Source organism: Galleria mellonella, unplaced genomic scaffold, assembly GCF_026898425.1.
Source record: "Galleria mellonella isolate WM207_F2 unplaced genomic scaffold, CSIRO_AGI_GalMel_v1 utg1267, whole genome shotgun sequence".
In the NCBI taxonomy this organism is placed as follows: Eukaryota; Metazoa; Arthropoda; class Insecta; order Lepidoptera; family Pyralidae; genus Galleria; species Galleria mellonella.
The window spans coordinates 3,075,773-3,100,865 of record NW_026441987.1 but is presented as its reverse complement, the minus strand read 5'-3'; the positions used below and the strand labels follow the sequence as shown (position 1 = coordinate 3,100,865).

Below are 25,093 nucleotides of genomic sequence, written 5' to 3'. Positions count from 1 at the left end.
CGTGATGGTAATCCTTTGCGTTGGGGTGGGGGGGGGGGGGGTTAATTGTTAGTAATGGGGTCTAACTGCCCCATTGCTAGCAATATACCCTATCATGTATGTTCCCTCTGGAAACCGTCGTGGTTAATTCTTGTTGTATTCATCACGATGGACTAACTAACTCGCTTTTATCCGCATCTGTCATCTCTTACTGGCGCTTCGCCAGTATATACCTATAGCGAAGGAGACTACTCCATTTTCAACCATTAAAAAATATGCCATCAGAGGAAAAAGGAGTGTCAGTCACTACCAGTTTCATTGCTAGCAATATATCCATCAGGTTGACTTCCTCGCGTTTTCCCCTTAAAACTATAGTGGTTGTCGAATTCGTGACTATGGACCAACTGACTTGTCTTCATCACATATCATTCCTCACTGGTGCCCCGTAGGTACGAGTAGGCACACCAATATTATGTATTTAGAGTAATTCTTTATACATATGTAATTGATAAACTTTTGCTTTAAAAATGTAAGCCACTAAAAAGTTACTAACATGTGCTGAGACAAAATTTGCATGTCTTTAGATAAGGCGAAATGTGTAGCTCTATTGTCATTTAAGAGTATTTGTACCACATTTCGAGCAAATAAATTATATAGCACAGATGCGGTTACGATAGATAGATCTGTACTCTATTTTTTTTTTATTTATTAAAAAGATAAGCCATCAATATGATAGTTGTTTAGTGAACAATAAACAAGTGAGCTTTATCTCAAATGAATCAAAGACAAATTTATTTGTTTTAAATTGAAATTCTTCATTTAAAACAAATAAATTAGTGCCGTACCCGTGCGTGACTACCGATTGTCGATTAAGATCGGCTTATGTTAGCAGCACGATTATTCAAGTTCCAAGATTGGTATTTCACATTCAAAATTCGTAGTAGTCTGAAAATAAATATTATGATTTCAACTTAAATCAAGAACTACAGCCACACCGCGACTTTATTCGTGGCCTTTTATTATTAAAAGATTTAAAAAGAAGTACTTATTTTAATGTTGTTTTGAAATATTAACAAATATATTCAGAATTTGCATCAGTTTTTGACAAAGAATAAAAATTAAAACTGGATAAATTTTTATCAATTCAATTCAATTCAATTCAATTTATTTTATTCGTTACAATATTGCATTGTGTTGAATATTTTTGCAAGTGACAAAAAGATATCGTAAAATATAACAAAACAAAAAAAAAAACATGAAGCAACAAAATAACCAATAATAATTGTCAAAAAATAACATTACAATCAATTTAAAAGTCATCAGTAAAGCATAAAATAATGAAGGAGTATTTTAAAATTCATCAATTGAGTAGATGCACCTTTCCAACAAAAGAGTATAATATTTTATTTTAAAAATTCGCCAATCTTTAATAGTTTTTAATAATTATCTGTATAGATAGAGCATCGAGCCTCAAAAACGGGTCAACTTTTTGTCGGCTAATTAAATTAGTTTACTCGTTTTTCTTTAGTGGTGTTCTATATACTTACGCATAAAATGTATCTTGATGTATTATTTAATAAATAAAATGAGTGTTTACGCATTAAAAGATGCAGAAACTATAAGACAAAATAAATATAATAGAAGTTATAAAGGAACCACTTATAACTACTTATCACGCAAAATTGTATGAAAATGTTGACCCATTTTTCTCGAAGCATTTCTATGGGGACACTACCCATATAATATAAGTATTGGTTTTAAAAAGTAGACGTGCTCTTTTTCAGAATTTAATATATCTCACTAAACTTCTTCACAGATCTGTATCAGTTCTTACTTTCACATTTTAATTCGCTATATGGTGTATGATGCACAGACAAACTAATAAAAAATATTTACTCATTTATTTCGTCAACGCTACCATAAAGTAGAGACTTGTTTTTTTTTCGTTAAGTTTGGGATACCCAGCCTGGCGACCTCGACTGTGGTCCAAGTCTCCGCTTATTATATCATTGCCAGTGATCACAGTGGCAGATCCGCCAACACAATTTGATGCACTCCCCACTGAGCAAGGAAAGTAAAAGCACCTCGTTGCTCGCGTTCTGCTCACTGCCCGCCACGAAAGTGAGCGTGCACCACGCATTTTCAAATTCTCCCCCCAAAATTTCGAACGCTTCGAGTCACATTCGAAAACCCTTCGCGCTCTCGAGTCGTTTTCTTTCTTTTTTTTTTTTTTCATTTTATTTTTTAAATCGTGCGTTGAACCTGGTTGTAGAGTGCACCGTCCTCTAGTTCTTATGTGGCTAAGGCATGTTATTGTACGCTGTCAAACAGTGAAAGTGGCGTGACGTAAGCGTTGCATTAGAACAGATATTATGGCGGATATCGGTGGCTCCGGGAAGCGATGTCTCACTGTTATCGGTAAGTTATTTTATTTACTAATACATATTGTTTTTTATTTCAATTAATTTTCTTATATTTATGTAATTTATATAATTTTAATTATCAAATTTATCGCATTATTACCATATTGTTAGCAGCATAAAAGGTAGTAAACCAGGTATTTAAGGTAACCACAAGAATATCTACTAAAACCTATCACTTACCTATCTAGCTAAATTATTAGGTAAACGAGATTGCTAAACCTTATCAGATCGACCTCTACGCGGTCTGTCCTGGAAACTATAGACTAACGAATTCATCACAATAAATAAACCAACTTACCTAATTTCAGCCTTACTTGTCATTCCTCACTGGGACCTGGATTATTTCACCTAGATACATTAAAAAAACCTAAATAAAAAAAAAATTATTATCTTTGATATCGTGCCATAGAGCAGAGGGCACTCCAGCCTCCAGATAATCTTCAATGTGCTTAATAGATTCTATCAGAGGCTGGAAAACCGATAAAATAATTTTCTTGCGCAGCGAAAAGACAATTTTCTCTGTAGTCATTATTGAATTATGTACAGAGCCCATTACTTACAAACTGCTAATTAGTATTGCTCCGACATGCTACAGGAATGTCTCTAGATATTATATTAAGAACTTGATTAGATAAAGAAATAAATTAGAATTAATGTACCTTAGAGGTCTCCCCATCCTTGCCCACAGAGGTCATAAGAGGCGACTAAGGGAACTTAATAGTCGAGGGTTTGAGCAGCAGTATCCCTTTAAAAACAATTAATTAAAGCCTGATATGGTGATGATGATGATGAAACTTATTTTCATAATTATAATAAAGTTTATAATATACTTATTTTATTTTATTCAATTAAAAGTTAGTTTAATTAAAATAAATTTAATTACATACTAATTTAAAAGAAAATTTAGAACTTGATAAATTTGAAAAAAGCAATATTGGACGTCTAAGGGTGCAAACATACATATGCTTGCACCCTTATTATGGCAAGCACTGTCTCTGGAGCTATGCTAGACCCAATCTAAACGGTCACACCCTGGAGAGACTCTAGCACTCCATGGACTTCGACATCTTGCCACCCCTTCACTCGACTCACTTTCCGACGAGCCCGTTGCATCAGCCCTGCATTCTCGACCTGGCCCTCCTAAACATGTGTTTTAGTAATCCGAAGTAGTAAAATAATCCGAATAAATTTCTCAGTCAAATAATTAGTAATCGAATTAGTAAAGTCACACTGGGTAAAACCGGGGGAAAGGGATTGTTAGTAATGCGGGCTACCAGTCCCATTGCTAGTAGTATATCTTGTCAGGTTGACCTCCCCTGGAAAGCATCGTGCTGAATTCCAGGTGCATTCATCACAATGGGCTAACTGACCTGCCTTTCCATTTTCTCCTATCACCCCTCACTGATGCCCCGCCAGTGTATGCCGTTAGCGCAGGCGGGGTTACCATTCTATTATCATTCATTAAAAAAAAATACTATACATATATATAGTATTTATTTGTACTATACACTTTAGTATACATGTATACACGTCCGCGTGACCACCACCAAATGTAGGCTATATCTTCAACTTCAACGCTGTCTTATTACATAAATGCGAAATTTTATGTCATTCGTTTACGCCATTAAGGCGCCAAGAGGTAATAAACAAACTCACTTTCACATTTATAATTTATATATAGTAAGGAGTAGGTATTAACAATATTAATAATTTTATTTATTATTTCAGCCGCTAACTGTCCACTGTTGGACATAAATAAGCTTTCCCCATAAGGGAAGATTTGCCATTAGTTGCCACGCTTGGCAGGCGGGTTGGCAACCGCAGTTAGGCTTTTAGAGATGTTTCAAGAGGGAGTGAGGCGCTGCTGCTCATCCCTCGCCCTTCCTTATTCGCCTCTTACGGCACCCATGAGAAAGGAAGGGATGGCCCTTTCTATGCCAGGACACACACGGCAAATAATAAAAATAAAATTTAATATTAAAAGCTACAATGATCTAATTTATTAGTAACATAATCTTAGACTAATGTTAGTACATCTTACAATAAAATAAATAAATAAAAGAAAGAAAGAAAAAAAAAAAGAAATAATAAACAAATAAATTTAAACAATACACTCACTGTGTTCTCATACATGTTGTGAAAATATAAACATATTGTGTCATCTAGATTCAACAATAATTGCTAGTTATCGCGTACAGATCTCAAGTTTTCTTTTATAGAAACGGGTGAAAGCAAACTTTTCACTAACAACAATTAATTAGATAAAAAAAAAGAATGGGATGGCACCCATCTCGCACTCATTGTAAATCACATTATCTTGTTTTGATTCATAATTGAACGCCCAACAGTATTATTTAACATTTTTGAACTAATTACGAGTTAGGGGGGAAAGGGATTGTTAATAATGGAGACTAAAAATCCCATCGCTAGCAATATACCCAACCAGGTCGGCCTCCTCGTGGCTCCCCCTGGAAACTATCATGGTTAATTCCTGATGAATTCATCATGATGGGCTAGCTGGCCTGTTTTCATTCTAATCTAGCACCCTTCACTGGTCCTCCGCCAGCGTATCCCGTTAGCGCAGGCGGGGTTACTATACCATTTTCATCCACCAAAAAAAAAAAAAAAAAAAAAAAAAAAAACTAATTACGAGTAAGAAAGCTGTATACGTTTAGGTTGACAATTGTTACAAAAGTTTCTGTAGTCAAACAGCGACATTATGCCATGAAAAAACTGAGCTTAATAATTAAGTATTTCATTAAGTATATCATAGTCAATATAAAAAAAAATTATTATATACTATGTTATGTGGTAGTGTCTCCATACAAATTCTTCGAGAATAGCGGATTAACTTTTTCATACAATTTTGCGTGACAAATAGTTATGGGTTTATAACTTTATATCTTCTATACCTATTTATTTTGTCTTAAATGCAGCACCCTTTTAATGCGCAAAAACCCATTTGATTTATTAAATAATTAAATATAGATACATCAAGATACATTTTATGCTTAAGTAAGTATAAGTATATAGAATCTTAATTAATAAAAACTAATTAAAATCTTTAATAAAAACACGAGTTAGCTAATTTGACAATTAGTTGACAAAAAGTTGACCCGTTTTTGTGGCTCGACGCTATATATAAGCTATATATTACGGATACATATATACACACCATAGATATCACAGTACTGTCTGTAATGTCATGGTGCTGTTCATGTCTACAGGCGACGGTTTTCGCTTTCTATCAGATACGCCGTCAACTTTGACATTCCGAGTTGTATAAAAATACCAATTTGACACATGATACATGTGCAGTCTATTTTTAAACATCTTATATAAGCGTAAGTACGTATTTTGTATGTATGTATGTATGTATGGACATTACATGCATAATGCAACGTTTCGACTGTTTTTTTTTTGTGTCGAACACGCAACGCGGAGTCGTGTCGGCCATTACGACCATTGAACTGGGCGTGATATAATATCAGAGGATAATGGATTACGGGTATCTTCGAAACAGGCATAAACAAATCATCATCACTTCAGCCATTATCTGTCCACTGCTGGACATAGGCCTCCCCCATACACTGCCATAATGAAGCCTGAGTAGGTGGCTCAGCATCCAGTGAAATCCATGCAATGTATTCGAGGTCGTCACTCCATCTAGTGGGGGGTCGTCCTACACTGCGTTTGACCTTACGGGGTCGCTTTTTTATACAACTTATATGGCAAACTAGCTGATGGCCCACCTGATGGAGTTGCATGGATAGAATGTGCAGTATCATGGACAACAGAATATACTATTTCGCCAATAATAACCCCCATGCGTTGCCATTCCTGAGGACTCAGGTGTTATTCCTCTGTACCTTATAAATTCACGCCATATCCCACCCTTTGCTACTCAAGAAATCTATCTTTGATACCTTTAAAATAATTGTTAAGACGCCTAAGTACGTTGTCTCTCTCAATTCTCAGCAATAAGACCGCCTTACTGCACTTATACAATTGTATCGTTGTGTTTGTAAATTACCTTGCTTATTTCCTATATTGTATAATGCAAATAAAGTATACTCATTCATTCATTCATTCATTCATACTATGTCCAGGATTAAGACATTATTATTTTTTATTTTACATTAAACAATATAATAAAATTGCAAATAGACGATGTCTGTACATAGAAATATTTGAGAAAAATTTATATACATAAATTTCTTAATAAGAACAATAGAAGTAAAATATTTTTTTTTTTTAATTTTCTTCATCTCTAAATATTTGTTCCAGCGTCACCAAAAACTACTGCTACAAATTGGATGCAATTTTTACGCTTCATTTGGTGAAATTTAAAAACTGGTATATATTTTTAACTTGCTTTTAAAGCTATTTCACTTGTTTTCGTACTTCTGAAATCCACGTGTACGAAGTTTCGTATAGATATAAAATATTTATTTCATTCATTTATTTATTTATGGCAAACACACAGCTTTAAAAACCCCATAATATTATTACACTATTAAATAATACATAGCCGCTAAAACACGGATAAAAGAAACACATAAAAAGAAAACACTGTTATTGAAAATCGAAGCATTAGAGCAAACACCAAATTTCGAAAAATCATAATGTATTTAATTAACTTTTTTGACAGATAAATTATAAGATTTACTAGAGTATTTATATGGATTTCAGAGATTTTATAGAGATTTATTTGTACAAAAGTCGATTGCTTGGGTACCTCTGTCCCATTCGTGTTTCAACCGTGAAGCAGTTGTGTTTGCATAACTGTGTTTCGGTTTGAAGGGTGGGACATGGCGTGAATTTACTGAGTACAGAGGAATAACACCTGAGTCCTCAGGAATGGCAACGCATGGGGGGTATCATTGACGAAACAGTATACTCTGTTGTGTCCATGGTACTGCTCATGTCTATAGGCGACGGTTACCACTTTCAATCAGGTGGGCCGCCAGCTTGTTCGCCATTCTAAGTTGTATAAAAAAAAAAAAAAAAAAACACTTATACGAATGAGACAGGGCCGTAGTTAAACCCGTAGTTAAAAACAACTTTTTGCTAGGGCAAAAGCCATAATTAAGTGACTTCGAAAAAGCGAATCTGTCTAATTTTCTTGGGACCTTTCATTTTGAGGTAGAGCATTGTCCCTTAATGCCCCCCTCCCCCCTAGCTAAAGTCACGGATTGAGATGAATTGAATGAAGACAAATAAATGAAAAAATTTACAGTTATGTCATGAGTACATTAAAACGGTTATGTTTATATTTAAATGAAATTTTGAACACAGGCATCTGTCTATGTCTTATAATCTCATAAGGATAGATAATTAACACCATAACGTTACTTTTTATTTAAATAGAACTAGTGAATAAATAGATATTTATTTATAAACATTACCAATCATAGTTCAACGTATTGTGTTGTACCTGCTCGTAATGCAATTTCTCCGTTGGAGTCTAGAAATCGAGTTACATTACACCGTCTCCCATGTACGCGTGATTAGATTAAGATACGCTCAGATAACAACGTTTGCCTCCTAACACAGACGGTTGCGGTGATCTCTAATTAATTGTGTACAGCTTTATTGATGTAATAATACTCTGTGGTACCTCAAATGTCATCTAATAGGGTTGTCAAAAATATAAAAAAAAATATGTCAAAAGTATTTTACAAAATTCCATTAATGATAAATATTATTTATTGTTATGTATATATTATCCGTATTTATCCTATTAATATTATAAATGAGAGAGTTTGTAACGGTGGATGGGTGGATGGATATACGGATGTTTATCACAAGAGTAACAAACATTCGTATCCGTCCAACTGAATGAAATTTGATACACGTGTAGGTTATATTCTAACCTAACACATAAAATACTTTATGTACTTACTGATTGATGCGGGCAAAGCCACGAAGCACAGCTATTTATGGAATCAAAGCAGTGCAACTGTGGAGGATGAAATAATGAGAATGAAACTGGTTAGTTAGCTAATCGTGGTGAATTTAAAAGGAAGACCAGAGGGAGACTGTACAAAAGTCGTTTGCTTAAGTACCTCTGTCCCGTTCGTGCTTCAACCGTAAAGCAGTTGTGTTGCATGGCTGTGTTTCGGTTTGAAGGGTGGGATATGGCGTGAATTTACAGGGTACAGAGGAATAACAACTGAGTCCTCAGGAATGGCAACGCATGGGGGGGTATCATGGGCGAAACAGTATACTCTGTTATGTCCATGGTACTGCTCATGTCTATAGGCGACGGATACCACTTCCCATCAAGTTGGCCGTCAGCTTGTTTGCCATTCTAAGTTGTATAAAAAAAAATTAACCATTATGGTTTCTAGGGAGACTGCGTGGTAGTCAACTTGGCAATGTACAATCCCTTCCACTCTTATGCGTAATCTCATAATTTTTTTTTTTGCTATTAGTATAAGACAATTAGGATTGCATATTAGTATATAGATAGTAGATTGAGAAAGAAATGACGATTTAAAAGTGCTTGTAAACAAATCTATTTAAATACAAGATGATTTGAAATTGAATTTATATCAATTACTAATATTGTTCATCGTCATATCGGCCGTTACCTGTCCACTGCTAAACATAAGCCTTGCCTTGAGTTTTGCCAGTATTTGCTACGCTTGGCAGGCGGATTGACAACCTGAGTTTTTGAAAATGGTATGGTAACCCCGCCTGCGCTAACGGGATACGCTGGCGGAGCACCAGTGAAGGGTGATAGATGAGAATGAAAACAGGCCAGTTAGCCCATCATGATGAATTCATCAGGAATTAACCATGATAGTTTCTAGGGAGAAACGCGAGGAGGTCGACCTGGTTGGGTTATATTACTAGCAATGGGATTCTCAGTGTCCATTACTAACAATTCCTTTCCCCCCTGACAACCTGAGTTAGATTAGGTTTTAGTGATGTTTTAGGAGAGACGCTACTACTGCTCGTCCCTCGACCATTCAGTTCCCTTAGTCGCCTCTTACTACACCCACGGGAAAGGAAAATCGTTCACAGTCCTATTAAATCTAAAAATTTTTATAATATTTAGATTGTTATTCAATTACGTTTAAATGTCTAAATTATTACAAATTAGGTTACATGTTTGTTTTTATTATTTACTTCATTTTCTCGCACTGTATAACTATGTTAAAGTAAATGCTGTGAATACCTATAATAGGCATGTGCATTAATATTGTATTATATTTAATGTTTGTTATACCTATATGTTATAATGCAATATGCTGTTGGTGTTCCTTCAAATAAATAAATAAATAAAATAATTTAAATAGGTAGATATTAAAATTAAATAGGTATGTACAATAGTTACACAGATGGAGCATTTCCTAGATTACCATAGATACTTTTTATTTATTTTTTACTACTTATATACTTTTATAATTTATAACCAGAACAAAGCTGCAGTTTACACCCAGTAATATGATAACATCGATCATAAAAAAATTCATACATATTATAAGTTAAATTTAAAGTGGCAATGGGCTGGTTATATAGCTCGAAGAAACGACAACTGATGGAGAAGAAAGGTTCTTGAGTGGCTACCGCGTACGGGCAAACGCAGTGTGGACGACCTATCTAGTGGGGCTAGATGGAGTGACGTCCTGAAATGCATTGCGGGGAGTCAGTGGATGCAGTTGGCTCAGGGCCGTTCTTTATGACAGTCTATGGAGGAGGTTTATGTCCAGTAATGGACGGATAATGGCTGAAATGATGATGAACATTTATTTAAATTTTTATTAAGTCAAAAACAAAGGCGCAGCCCTATTTATAACGCTTTGCCCTTTAAATGGCACGTGTTTCACAATGTTAATTTGTACAAATGATAGCTGAGTAAAATTACGACTTTAGCCGTCTATTTGTATTTTATATTTGGAAAGGGAATAGGGAAGCCAAGCCAAGATGTCATACAATTACGCCATTTTTTTTTAATATAGAATGATAATACCGCCTTCGCTGTCAGATTACACTGGCCATTGAGAGAATGTCTTACATTCAGGTAAATTCGTTGATCGCGACGAATTTATCAAGTACAAGCTTATAGGCTTTTTCAAACAAATATTTGTAAAAAGCATACAAAGGACTTGGAGTATAAAAATAGATAACACTGTCGTAAAACCATAACCCGGTTAAGCGCTCCATGGCAAGCGAAGTTACTTTACATTATTTTGCGTTTTGTTTTTCCAAATAACGATGCGTCGTTACTGCGGTTTGGATTACGAAAGAATGCCATTTGTTGAATATCCGCTTGGTAGTTCATTCATAACTTATTGTGTAACAAAACGTTTCGGCCCCATTCTCTTTGCCACTACAAGACGGACAAGGTAACTACGGTTAAATATACATTAGTTATAAGTTTGTATAATTTCTTCTGATAGTCGTCTGTTTGCATCCGTACAATACAATACATCATTTGTATTCCTATGTGCGTATGATGTTTGTTCGACTTAAAAAATGGAGGACGTTCTATAATGTACAGTATATTTTTTTTATCATCATCATCATCATCATCAGCAGCATCAGCCTTTAACTATCTACTGCTGAATATAAGCCTCCCCTTAGGAGGGTTTTGCTAGTAGTTGCCACGCTTGAGAGGCGGATTGGAAACCGTAGTTTGGCTTTTAAGTATGTTTTCAAAGAGGCATTGCTGTCCATCCCTTCCCCATAAACACCCTTATATAGCCGTGTAGGTCCACAATAGGCCACCTTTCCTTTTCCGTGGGTATATTATTATATGTGGCTTACCAGATAGAAAGTGTTAACCGTCGCCTATAGACATGAGCAGTGCCATGGACATAACAGACTATATTGTTTCGCCTATGATACCCCCCATGCGTTGCCATTCCTGGGGACTCAGGTGTTATTCCTCTGTACCCAGTAAATTCACGCTATATCCCACCCATCAAACCGAAACACAGCCATGCAAACACAACTGCTTCACGGTAGAAACACGAAAGGGACAAAGGTATCCAAGCAAACGAGTTTTGTACAAAGTCTCCCTCCCTCTGATAAAATATGTAGGTAATAATAAATAGGTAATAACAATCACGCGGACAAAGTCGCGTGCATCAGCTAGTACTGTAATATAAGGCATATATAATAATAATAAAATCTAAGGCATGCTGGCCTCAGCTCCGATGGCCCGCTCGTAACTAAGACAGGGTCGCATTTTGTTGACTCATTGACCGCCATCCGCGCTGGTGAAAGCTATGATGTCACCGCTCCAGCTCACGTAATACATCCGCCATAATGTAACCGCTCGATTACCACTCGTCGTACATAATTTCATTAATTGATACATAACTCTACGTCTGCCACACTAACAGAGTAGGGGTGTGTAATATATACATACATACATACATATCTGTCACGCCTGTCTCCCATTAGGGTAGGCAGAAACAATGGAACGCCAAATAATAATATATAATAATAACTATTTTTTTAGTTACAATATTGTTTTTATTGTGTTATGTTATTTGTAGTAATTCCATTATAATTATTGTGTATATGCACACATACACACACACACACACACACACACACACACACACACACACACACACACACACACACACACACACACACACACATATATTTGTTTGTTTGTGTATGTGTGTGTATTTATATAAGATAATTGAATGAATGAATGGTTTATTTTCTCTTTACAAAAGGTAGTTTTTTTTTCAATGGGTGAAAATGGTATGGTAAGGGGGGGGGGGCTGCACTAACGGGATACGCTGGCGGAGCACCAGTGAAAGGTGATCGATGAGAATGAAAACAGGCCAGTTAGCCCATCATGATGAATTCATCAAGAATTAACCATGATAGTTTCCAGGGGGAACCGCGAGGAGGTCGACCTGGTTGGATATATTGCTAGCAATGGGATTCCATTACTAACAATCCCTTTCCCATCTCACAAAAGGTAATATAAAGTGACAACTTGAGGTACAATTTGATATGAAGACCAATTTTGTGAGAGAATTTATGTGTACGAACGTATAAATGCTCAATCTAATTGTATAGTTTGCATATATGTATGAAAAAGATAGTACGTACGTACGTATAATTTTTTTTTTTTTACTTAAAGTGTTCCAAAAAGGTCACGGTCGCACTAAACAGTCATTATTTAATGTTATATAATGGACAGGTTTTACAAGTCAGCTGATTTTTATGAATAATTTATAATACCGAGATACTATATATCGAATAGATAACGATTATAAAGTATATAATAATATAAGATTGCATTCCACAGAAAAAAAAAACCGACAACAATTGCGGTAAAACCAGTTTTTTTGTTTTAAAAACTAAACTAGTGAACCGATTTTGATAAACTGTACGACCAATCTGAAAGTATATCTTTTCAGATAGAAAAGTAATTTTCTAATTCGGTTTATGACTGACAGAGTTAAAAAGTAATAAACATAAAAGAAATAGCATACAATTGAGAACCTTTTCCTATTATTTGAACTCGGTCAAATCCTTTAAAACTCTGCCATGTTTACTAAATGTGAAAAATATATAACAACTAGCGACCCGCCCCGGCTTCGCACGAGTATACATTACATCACATCACATTAGGAACCTCTAAAATTATCAATGTTCCTCTACTATATTATGCATATATTATACATATAAACCTTCCTCTTGAAAAAAAACCGCTTCACAATCTGTTGTGTAGTTTTAAAGATTTAAGCATACATAGGGACGTACAGACAGCGACAGCGACTTTGTTTTATACTATGTAGTGATGATACGTGGTGGGAATAACCTAAAAGTAACATTCAAACGATAGATTTTACTCACACATTGAATTGTTGATTGTATTAATTTTATTACTTTATGAACGGCCGTTTCTTTTATATACTTTTTTTAATTTCACTACTTTCTCGTACATATAGTTCAAATATTTATTTATTTACACTTTATTCTACTATTTATAACAATAATTAATACAGTAAATTTCAATGACAAGTGAAATAAAAGGGTCACCTTTTATTTCAGTTCACCAGAGGGAGACTGTACAAAAGTCGTTTGCTTAGGCACCTGTCTCTTTAGTGTTTCTACCGTAAAGCGGTTGTGTTTGCATGGCTGTGTTTCGGTTTGAAGGGTGGGATATGATAGTGAATTTATTGGGTACAGAGGAATAACACTTGAGTTCGCAGGAATGACAACGCATGGGAGGTATCATGGGCGAAACAATGTACTCTGTTATGTCCATGGCGACGGTTACCACTTTCCATCAGGTGGGCTGTCAGCTTGTTTGTCATTCTAAGTTGCAAAAAAACTTCTTCGCTAAGCAATCTCTTCCAGACGACCTTTGGGTAGAGAATATTAAAAAAAGAGACAAAGAATATTTTCAATTTAGTAGATAAGTATATTGCTCATATTATACTGCACAGTTTGCTCCCACATATCATTGCTATTTCTCTGCTTAATTCTCTAATTTCTCAGCAGCCAAATATTGATATATTTAATGACAATTTATTTATTTATTTAACTCTTTATTGCACCATAAATAAAAATATACAATGACAAGTGAATAATTCAAGTGAAATACAGATTTTACAGCTAAATTTATATATTTTATAGATTTAATACAGCCAAATTTAAATAGATTTTCTAAATGTTGTTTAAAATTTTTAAGTTTATAACATAAACCTATCCCTCACTACACGTTTTGGGAGACCATGAGTGTAGTAATTAGCAATGCAATTTTAAATAAATAAATAAATTAATTGCGTCACTTTTAAATTTATAAATAAATCGTTTTAAAATAGAAACAATGAGTTTACCAATCGATGTGTGTCAGTTAATATTATTGATTTCGTTGAGGATTTTTTTTTGAGATCAAATAAACAACTTTCCATGTCCAGCTTTCCAACAGCTAGCCCGTCCACATAAGCAAGCAGTATGTTTAAAAATCATCACAAACAATGACCATATACTATTACTACATAAATGGTACCACAACGAACGAACAATAGCCGTATAGGTGCGTTGGCGCAACATATCGCCTCGTTTATTTGCGCAAATACTTTCACATGACACGCCAAATATGACTACAAATCGAGTTTCGACTATTTATGTTTAATATATTAAGGTTAACTCCTGGTTTGGTGATCCTTATGTTCTAATTGATTTATATTTACAGTTTTTTTTTTATACAACTTAGAATGGCAAACAAGCTGACGGCCCACCTGATGAAAAGTGGTAACCGTCGCCTATAGACATGAGCAGTACCATAGACATAACAGAATAGACTGTTTCGCCCATGATACCTCCAAATTGTTTATAAATACTCCTCTCCATCCAAAGGTTGCCTGGAAGAGATCGCTTTTAGCAATATGGCCACCCATTGTTTTCTTATTGTAATATTTTTCTTGTATTTTTTTTTTTTTGTATTTATAATAAGTTTACTATTGCATGAATGAATGAATGAGTATAATTTGTTTGCATTATACAATATAGGAAATAAGCAAGACAATTTACAAACTCAATGGTACAATTGTATAAGTACAGCAAGGCGGTCTTATTGCTGAGAGCAATCTTTTTAAGACAACCTTAGAGTTTGTAATGTATTGTAATCTTATGGAGGAAACAGTAAAGAGTATCTATCTATCTATATTTACCGACCGAGATATAAAATAGCCTTACCTTTCTCCATCCCAAGTATTTGGAATACACGTACTATAGTGTATACCAAATTTCATAGCGATTGATTAAGCCGTTAAGATAGTGTAGTGCAACAAACAAACTCACTTTTACAGGGAGGAAAGGGATTGTTAGTAATGGAGACTGAGACTCCTATTGCTAGCAATATACCCAACCAGGTCGACCTCCTCGCAGTTCTCCCTGGATACTATCATGGTTAATTCCCGATGAATTCATCATGATGGGCTAACTGGCCTGTTTTACATTCTCATCTATCACCCTTCACTGGTGCTCCGGCAGCGTATTTCGTTAGCGCAGGCGGGGTTACCATACCATTTTCACCCATCAAAAAAAAACTCACTTTCACATATTAGTAAGGATTTGAGATATGACGTAATATAATGGTGTCGTGTTTTTTTTTTACTGGATAATAATGGAGTGGTATCCGCGCCTGCGCTAACGGTATACGCTGGCGGGGCACCAGTGAGGGATGATAGGTGACGGTCAAAAGGCAGGCAGGTCGATTAGCCCATCGTGATGAATGGTGTATTCATCACGATGAGCTAATAAACCTGGTTAAAGACTTTTGTTTTCAAACTTTGAGCTTTGAGATTTCATTACCCCATTATATACCTACCGATTATAATTTTCAACATATCGTCATATTCGTAGAATACTGACGGATCTGACAAAGATTACATATAAAGATCCGTCAGTATTCTACGACTATGACGATATCATGAATTCATGTATGTATATTTATATAATCATAAAGTGCAGCAATTCTGCATTATATGTGTTGTGATTTGTAAGTATATCGTTACGTACGTATCAATATTTATTTGCAACATTTTTCAATTTTTTTTTTCGCCTATCTATCCTATTTAAGAGCTGCTCTCTTGTCGGTGGAGCTCTTGCCACTCACTACGATTTTCAGCGAGTCTCTTCACGGGATCAACATCAAACTCACTTTCAGATCAACTGAAAGTGAGTTTTTTTTTTCGCCGCATAATAAAATTTCTGTTTCGCCAAAATTTTACTGTGAGAGAATGCTATATAGTATTAAGTCCGCCTTTTGCACCAGACATTTTTTTGTAATATGGTCAATAAAGAATAAATAAATAAATGTTGTGAACCATTCTTGGAAGAGATAGTTCGAGATTTCTCTAAATTGCACAACTAATGACGGACAAAACCTCATAAGGTGCGATGGGTTTCACTTGCTTTTTTGGCGTTACTCCGAAACAAGGATATGCGAGTTTTGGAACTTGTTTCGTATTTTGAAACTTTTATTATGCCTGTTTATTCACTCATATTTTTCTTAAAGGAGAAAACGTCCGTTCGTCCGTCTGTCAAGACCCTTTTTCTTAGAAACGCGTGGAGGTATCAAGTTGAAATTAATATCATATACTCAGGTCTGCAATCTCTTGAAACAGTGAAAAAATCTAGCTTCTAAATCGTAGCAATCGAAAGATACGGTTCCGTTTACGTTCCATTTATATCGCATATTATGACATTCGCAAAGGGAATCAAAACCTACAGAGTACTTCCCGTTGACATAGAATCATGACATTTGGCAAGAAGCAATGTCACGTAGCACAAGTAAAGGAAAAAATCAAAAACAAATTAAACTTGATGATTTTGTACGGAACCCTCGTTACACGAGTCCGACCCACACTTGACCGGCTTTTTTCTTGTATCAACCATAAATGTCTACACAAACGGTAGACTTTTTGTCAAGTGAGATTTCCTTTTCAGTGGTGTACACCAAATGAGGTCCACTGATGTACTAACTGGAATACCTATTAGATACTTAAGTACTTAATATACCTACTGAATTCGGACACAAGTTTCGAATAGATACTTGCGGTACTCAAATACTAAGGATATTTATAGGATCTTTATAGGATTTTTATTACTTTTCTTTTATTTATTTATTTTTTTCTCAATTACAAAATTTAAAAAAATATATAAAAGTTGTGTTCCACAAAAAAAAAACTTCAGTTGTGGAAAAAACAATCGTTTTGATTAAAAACTAAAATACTGACTGGGTTTTAATAAAATTTCTATTTTTTTTATCATAAAGTATATTCCAAATCGGTTTCTAAATAACGGAGTTGTGAAGTGACCAACATAAAAAAAAATACAACCGAATTGAGCATCTCCTCCTTTCTTCAAGTCGGTTAATTACTAAATAACTATACTTTTGCATTGAAATATTACTTGATATTAAATTAAATATTACTTCATATCATTGAAACATTACTCGAGTTTACTAAAGTACTTGATAACTCACACAAACGGTAGACTTTTTTTTATAATCACGCGACCCGTGCAAATGCTGATACTAAATACCGCCGCCGCCCCATTACAACATTACATTAGAAACCTTTAAAATTATCGATGTTCCTCTACTATATTATGCATGTATTATACATATAAACCTTCCTCTTGAATCACTCTATCTATTAAAGAAACCGCTTCAAAATCCGTTGCGTAGTTTTAAAGATTTTAGCATACATAGGAACGGACGGACAGCGACAGCGACTTTGTTTTATACCATGTAGTGATACTAAAATATTCCATTACAAAAGAGATCGACTGGGCACATCGCTGTTCCTTTTATGTAAGCCGTGTACTTACTTGCATAACACGTGTGCATTGTAGCATACATTTAGTTGTTTTATTATGACCGGGTTTTTTTTTTAATGAATTATAATGAAATAGTAACCCCGCCTGCGCTATCGGTATACGCTGGCGGGGCACCAGTGAGGGATGACAGGTGAATAATAAAAAAGCAGGTCAGTTAGCCTATCGTGAATTAGAATCATATGGAATTTAGCACGATGGTTTTTTAGGGAGACAGCGTGGAGGTCGACCTGACAGGGTATATTGCAATGGGGCTGGTAGCCCGCATTACTCACAATCCCTTCCCCCCTTATGATCGGATTATATTATGTACGCCGAAGATTATTTCTCGTCGAATTTAAAAGACAAAAGAACAACATCTAATAACGTCTACGTAAATTATAAAAAATACCATAAATTACGTAGAATAAAACCCCTTCATTGTCTATGATAAATTATAGATATACCTAAGACTTAGGCAATGATGGCTCTTAAGTCATAAGCCTACAATGATGCAGTATGTGTATAAATATAGATCATATATTATTATTTATTATTTCAACCGTTAACTGTCTACTGCTGGACATAAACCTTCCCCATAAGGGGAGTTTTGCCAGTAGTGGCCACGCTTAACAGACAGGTTGGCAATCACAGAGAGGCTTTTAAATATTTTTTAAAAAATAATAGATCATTGTATAGATTCTTTTGTTAAATTTATTCAGCTTAATTCAGCTCAATAACAGCATGGCATGTATCATTGCACATATGTACAGATTACAAGTGTACAAATCCTTGAAATTTAAAATATTACTGTAGTCTATCTATTGTATAACTAGTATTGTAGTTTTTATAAATTTTCTTACTAATAATAATATATTATGAATACGCGTGTCGTGGCGGCCTTTAATTGAGGCAGCATTTTATAATGTAACCATATTATCATGTATTTTAAGCAGATATAAATATATGCTTTGTTGGTTGTCCTTAAATAAATAAATAAATAAATCATATAACTATTTCAAAATTATACTAAATATTTTCAATTCTCTGATATAAGGTAGTGGTTGTTTGATTAAAACAAAAAGCAATAATTTAATTTATTTATTTTATTATTATTTAAGTCAACAATTATAATTTACAATACATATATATAATACGTGTCGTATCAAGAGGTGAAGAGACTCGCTGAAAATCGTAGTGAGTGGCAAGAGCTCCACCGGCAAGAGAGCAGCTCTTAAATAGAATAGAAATATATAATACATTAAATTTTAATTTGATTATTTGAGTAATATTAATTATTCACTACACCTACATATTATATCCAACCCCTTTATAATGGACTAAATTTACATGTAATAATGTTTTACTTTATTTGTCTGTCAATATAAATATTATAAGCTATTAACACAAGATTACTAATTATTATTTTTAAAGAAATACTTAAATATTTCTATTAAAATATATACCAATTGTCCTCTTTAATAGAACATACCAAAAGAAAATACCCAGTCGTTAAGCAACAATCTTAAATGATCATTACTCCGTCTGAACAACATTGACCTTAATTGACTGTAATTATTTCCTCTTTTCGTTTCAGGTATTTTCCTACTTACAGAAATAAGATGCCAGTACCCTGTCCACCATCCGGGTAGGTATGCATCAATACTTTTCTAAATTCCCATTAATTATTCTAGTAATTTTGATAACACATCCCAATTTACTGAGTCTTTCTTTCAGTTTCTTTCACACGGAGAACGGCTGAATGGAATCCTCACGTACAGCAAAGAAATCCGCCATGGCATCAGTTCTCTTCGCCGCGAAAGAGATCACCAGAGACCATGCCGTTGGCGTACTACGATGGACCACCGAGAACTCAACCCTTCTCATACAATCAGAGCCCTTACGCGTCACAAATTGGCAGGCCCCAGAATTTCCAACCATATACAAGTAACTACGAAGGCAGGTCACCATTCGATCTTGTCCGTGCTGAAACTAATGTAAACCCAAATGATGGAAGACTACTGTCAGAAACAGCGTTCACAAGGATCTCAGAAACGCTTGGTGCCATAAATACAGTAGGACATTATCTGGTTGATATGGTAAATGAAAATGAAAGGAATGAATCAGATCCGAACCTGCAACAACTACCTCAAGCTCTATATACAATCAGCAAAAACGTCTTAGGCAGAAACGTAACAGACAAGATAGCTCCTATAGTGAAAAAAGCATTGCCAAAAGTTCTTCCTGATGCGCCAATCACTAAGATAGCGACTGGAGATGTGAGCAGAGATGACGCAAGATATTGCACTACTCCTGAGGGGGAAGATGGTATCTGTGAAGATTTAAGTAACTGTCCTCAGCTGCTGCTTAACTTGGTGAACTTAAGAGAATCGCTCTGTTTCAAAGATTTATTCGTGCCTGGAGTATGTTGCCCCAAAGATGCAATTGTTTTGTCTACACCGGCTGCTGAGAAGCCAGTTTTGACCACAACGAGCAAGCCTACTTATCTTGTACCTGTGACAACGCAGAGGCCCCTCCAGAAACCAACGAAGAAGCCTTCTGCAATCTTGACACTCACTACAAAGAAGCCAAAGCCCGTGACAACAGCTACCACTTCCAGACCTACGACAAGACCTGCTACAACAACAACAGCGATAACCACGCCTCGTCCGATACCGACATCCACTTTCTTCACCGTTCCACCTCCCATTATCGGAAATTATTCGAACATAGTCGATATAAATGGTGAGTTCATAATTTCATAATATCTAATTTGTCTAATACTGATACTTATCAAGGTCATCATCTGTGACCATCCTTTCTTTAAACTACTTATCTCTCTGCTTACAATTCAAACGTGAAAATATTACAAACAAACAAACTCACTTTCGTATCCTTAAAATTAGTACGAATGTAGTGCTGTCATATCAAACAGATTGACAATATCCTTAATGAAAGGAAAATTAGGACATGAACCATCGATTTTTTAAAGAGATGTTTGAATGCAAAAGAAGTATATGGGGATTGATTGATGACACAGTATTTTCTAATAATCTCTAGACAATGATATAAAGTGTGATAATAGTTGCAATATTGGACCAGTAAACTATCAGCATCTCCATTACCAATACTATAACAAAAACTTAGCATTTTCCATTTCAGATTGCGGTCAGAGAGAAGACGAGGGTGGCCGTATAGTTGGTGGCACGGAGTCCAAACCCGGGGCGTGGCCGTGGATGGCAGCGATCTTCCTGCACGGCAGCAAGCGACGAGAGTTCTGGTGCGGGGGCACCCTGATCGCCAAGCGGCACGTTCTCACTGCTGCCCATTGCACCAGAGATTCTAAGCAGAGACCGTATGGCATTTTGGTATTTGTAATTCAACTTAAAAACATGCGGATACAACAAAGCTCATTAAGTCCGACTATTAAATCTTTTAAAGTCGTAATTACCAAATATTTTTGACAGTTTATAGCTGCTCTTTCGTTTAATCTTATCGCTACATAAACTTCACTTCTGTTTATGTTTGTAGGTGGCTGTTACCACTTTCCATCGAACGAACTGTCAGCTTGTTGACCTTTCTAAATATCATAAAAAAGATTACTTACTGTTTTTAAGGGAACTAAATTATTTGTTGATATATTCAAGGTAACTACTCAGTTAGGCTCTACCTGACTCTATGTAATATCTTCTGGACTATTTATTTGTTTATATAAAGTATTTATAGCTTTCATAAACAACTCAGCTCCACCTGTTCTTAATGCCAACAGTTTCCCCGCGAGGCAATTCAGCGTGCGTCTCGGAGACGTAGATCTGGCTAGAGATGACGAGCCCTCGAGGCCGATCACACTCCGTGTCACCGAAGTGCGAGCTCACGACCAGTTCTCCAGGGTCGGATTTTATAACGACATAGCTGTACTTGTGCTAGCTGGTTAGTATTTGAATCATTTATATTGATAGCAATTATTACAATGCATAACTATTGTAGTTTCACCTTATGACATCCTCAAATATTTGAAAGAATCGATGTTGTATAACTTGTCAGTGTGGTAGAGAAATATGTAACTATTCACTAAGTATTATAGACAGTAATGCCCTAGACCAGTGTTGCCCAACCTATTTTATGTCATGCCCACTTGATATTTCTAAGATTTTATGCCCCCATACATAATTTTTCCCGACAAAGTTTACTTGACGACTCTAATCGCCTAGTCGATGTTTTGGTAATGTCAAACGAAATTATACCTAATAAATATTTACAAAATTTTTTTAATTTACATTTTTTGTTAAATTTGGCACCGATACCTACTCGTAGCATTGCATTTAAATGGCCCGGAGCAAGAGGGTTAAAATCGCTTCACGTCCATTTTGTAATTGCCTCCCCCCTTTACTATTAAATTGCCCCCCTGCGGGGCGAGGGCCCCACATTGAAATACCCTAGACGCACCTGAAGTCTTACCTGAAGATTAAGGTATTAGATCTCCGCTTTCCCTAATTTTAATGTTTCTCATCAAACCGAAACACAGCCATACGAATATTGCTGCTAAGAGACATACTCGTAAGTGTCTAGTCATTTATGATTCTACTATCAAGCATAACAGTAATGAGATACGAATACCATAGATATTTTCCTCTGGTATTTTAATTATTTATTTAATACTTCTACTAAATAATTAAGGAAGTAAAGCATATAATATATTAGTGCGAGAGAAAGAAAATTCGAAATAGATGTAGACATATTTCGAATTTATTTCGAATTTTCTATAGGCGTAGGCCTATGTCGTGCCTTCTGAACAGCGTGAAAATTACTCAATAATATGGAAAGATCCATCCCCAGTCAATGGATGAATTATGGTTTACATTTAATAAGTGATAATCGTCCACTTTGCAGAAAACGTTCAAAAATCAAAATATGTGATACCCATCTGTCTGCCAACTGGAGAGTTATCTCGGCAGCAGTTCGACGGGGCACTGGCCACCGTCGTGGGTTGGGGCACCACCAGGTACGGTGGGGGAGAGAGCACCAAGCAGCTGGAAGCTAAGCTGCCCGTGTGGAGGAACGAAGACTGTGATCGGGCGTACTTCCAGCCCATTACCGACACATTTCTATGCGCTGGATACGCCAGAGGAGGCGTCGATGCTTGTCAGGTATGATAGATACCACCAAAAGATTTATATTAGTAAACTTAGCAAAAACAAAAACCAGTTATTTACTCTGTACCTGTACAGAAAAAAAATCACTGGTCTTGAAAACAAAAACGATTTCTTACAAGAAATCTTTGGAACTCTGCTTTACAAATTAGGGATAAATACATCCTAATCACTTGGCCGGATTTTTTTTATGCACCTTAGAATGGCAAACAATCTGACGGCCCACTTAATGGAATGTGGTAACCATCGCCTAAAGACATGAGCGCGTTGCGTTGCCACTGTTAATACACTCAGGTGTTATTCCTCTGTACCCTGTATATTCACTGCCATATATTTATTATATAACATTTAACGTGTCACTATATTTACCTACAGTTGTGGGCAATAAAGGTATCTTTTCATTCCATGCCTACAATAAAACTAAGCAATCCACGTTTGCGGTCGAACCTAATGTCCACGTGACCGTTATTTATTTGTTCCCAGGGCGATTCCGGGGGACCGCTGATGCTTTTAGCGAATGGCCGGTGGACGCAAATAGGCGTGGTATCCTTCGGGAACAAGTGCGGCGAACCGGGATATCCAGGCGTGTACACACGGGCCACCCATTACAATAATTGGCTACACCAGAATATTGTGTAGGGATTTTTGTATTTTTCATTCGACTGCTGAAGAAACGAAGTTAATGTGTTTGTAAATATACAGTCGCGGATTGCTGTGAAAATAATATAATGTATGCGCTTACATCTATATTGGCGCTATTACCCATTAGATCGAATTAGAAATGCTATTTTGTGGACCGGAATTTTTATACCGTGACCCATACCTAATAGGTGATAAAAGTTCACAGGGGAGAACGCTCTTTACATTATATCCGCCTTGTACATCCATATTTGTGCAATAAATAATAATAAATCGACAAGAAGAGTGTGGTTAATTTTTTTTTTTTTAATATTAGAAATTGGAAACGTATCGTCACTCTGACGCATCGATTTCCTAAATTGTTCCGACCAAGGCGAATCTTGGTGGGATGGAAAGATGGAAGGATGGAAAGTCGTAAACTTTTTCTACTAGTTTCATTTTTATTTATTTCACAAAAGTTTATTCTATAATAATATGTACCTATAGATAAAAACTAAAACAAAAAAATTAACGCGCTACCTGATAGAAAACGGTAACCATTGCTAAGCACATGGAGTTACACTAATATGTTACGCCTACATACCCAATGATTTTACAGCCATTTCCCACACTTAGATCTAAAATACAGCCTTGCAATCACAGATGCTATATTGTTTAGCGACAAAACATGAGTAGAAGTGCCCACACATACAACTGTCTTGACATATTTTTTTTCACACACTAGCCATCTACATATTTATTTATCTACAATATCAATTCATACTTACAGTTACCAAATAAAATATTTAATAAATCGCCATAATTAGGTAAATACTTTTTTCGTCATTCATTTACATAAGATTCTTAACTGTAATTTAATTTATTTGGTTATTTAGAGTGGTGCTAGACTGTTTATTAGACGATCGACTGCCTAACTTTATAAGTTGTATTTTTTTAGCGTTTTTAACGTATTTATTTAACATGTTATTGTATTAATAAATATAATTCTAAATATTCAAGTCTTTTATTCACGATCCTAATCCACAAAAACAAAGAAAATTTAAGCGTCCTAGTAATATAGTCTTTTTATGCAACTTGGAATGGCAAACAAACCGACGGGCCACCTGATAGAAAGTGGTAACTGCTTCTTATGAGCATGAACAGCGCCATGATCAACCCATCACAGATTATATGACCATGGTATCCCTAAATAGATTTACATTAATGAGAACTATGGTGGTGTGTAGTAATTATAATTACGTTTGATTTGGGTACTGTCAAAGCGAGACGTATGGTTACACTCTTGGTAATTTCTTTGCCGTTTGCAATCCAGTAGCAAAAAAGAAATGTCACATTAGTAATTTTAGTTTACAAATCGTTCTAAAGGGGCAGCATCATCGCTAATTGTCTAAATAACATTAAAATGTAAATTAAGAATAGTAACTGAAAGAGCTTTTAAATAATACAGAATACGTTAAAAAGTAAAATTGACAGCCAATATCGTTTAATTATTGACTATCACACCTACTTTATTTCAACTACTGTTCTTAATCTATGATTACAATTTACAGTCATGCGGTCAGGTGTTCTGTCAATGTCAGTATCAGT

The 25,093-nt window shown here is 35.4% G+C and overlaps 1 protein-coding gene across 2 annotated transcripts; it reads left to right on the top strand.

Annotated features, from left to right (window-relative positions):
- Nucleotides 1–1,891: 1,891 nt before the first annotated feature.
- Nucleotides 1,892–24,690, top strand: LOC113522269 (proclotting enzyme-like). 2 transcript variants are annotated; one of them, XM_026907946.3, is made up of 7 exons: nucleotides 1,892–2,397; nucleotides 19,315–19,365; nucleotides 19,455–20,462; nucleotides 20,880–21,072; nucleotides 21,487–21,647; nucleotides 22,608–22,864; nucleotides 23,351–24,690. In XM_026907946.3, exons 1-7 carry the CDS (start codon nucleotides 2,352–2,354, stop codon nucleotides 23,504–23,506), a joined length of 1,872 nt encoding a protein of 623 aa, XP_026763747.2. In that variant the 5' UTR covers nucleotides 1,892–2,351; the 3' UTR covers nucleotides 23,507–24,690. The 2 variants fall into 2 exon arrangements, with proteins under 2 accessions (XP_026763747.2, XP_052756394.1); XM_052900434.1 differs by having other exon boundaries at nucleotides 2,339–2,397; nucleotides 19,315–19,369.
- The last annotated feature ends 403 nt before the right edge of the window (nucleotides 24,691–25,093 follow it).

Excerpts from the sequence above, each read along its gene's own strand:
- LOC113522269 (XM_026907946.3), top strand. The coding sequence starts at position 2,352 with ATGGCGGATATCGGTGGCTCCGGGAAGCGATGTCTCACTGTTATCG. Across the intron at positions 21,648-22,607 it reads AGCTGTACTTGTGCTAGCTG|AAAACGTTCAAAAATCAAAA; the intron begins GTTAGTATTTGA and ends TCCACTTTGCAG. Across the intron at positions 22,865-23,350 it reads GAGGCGTCGATGCTTGTCAG|GGCGATTCCGGGGGACCGCT; the intron begins GTATGATAGATA and ends ATTTGTTCCCAG.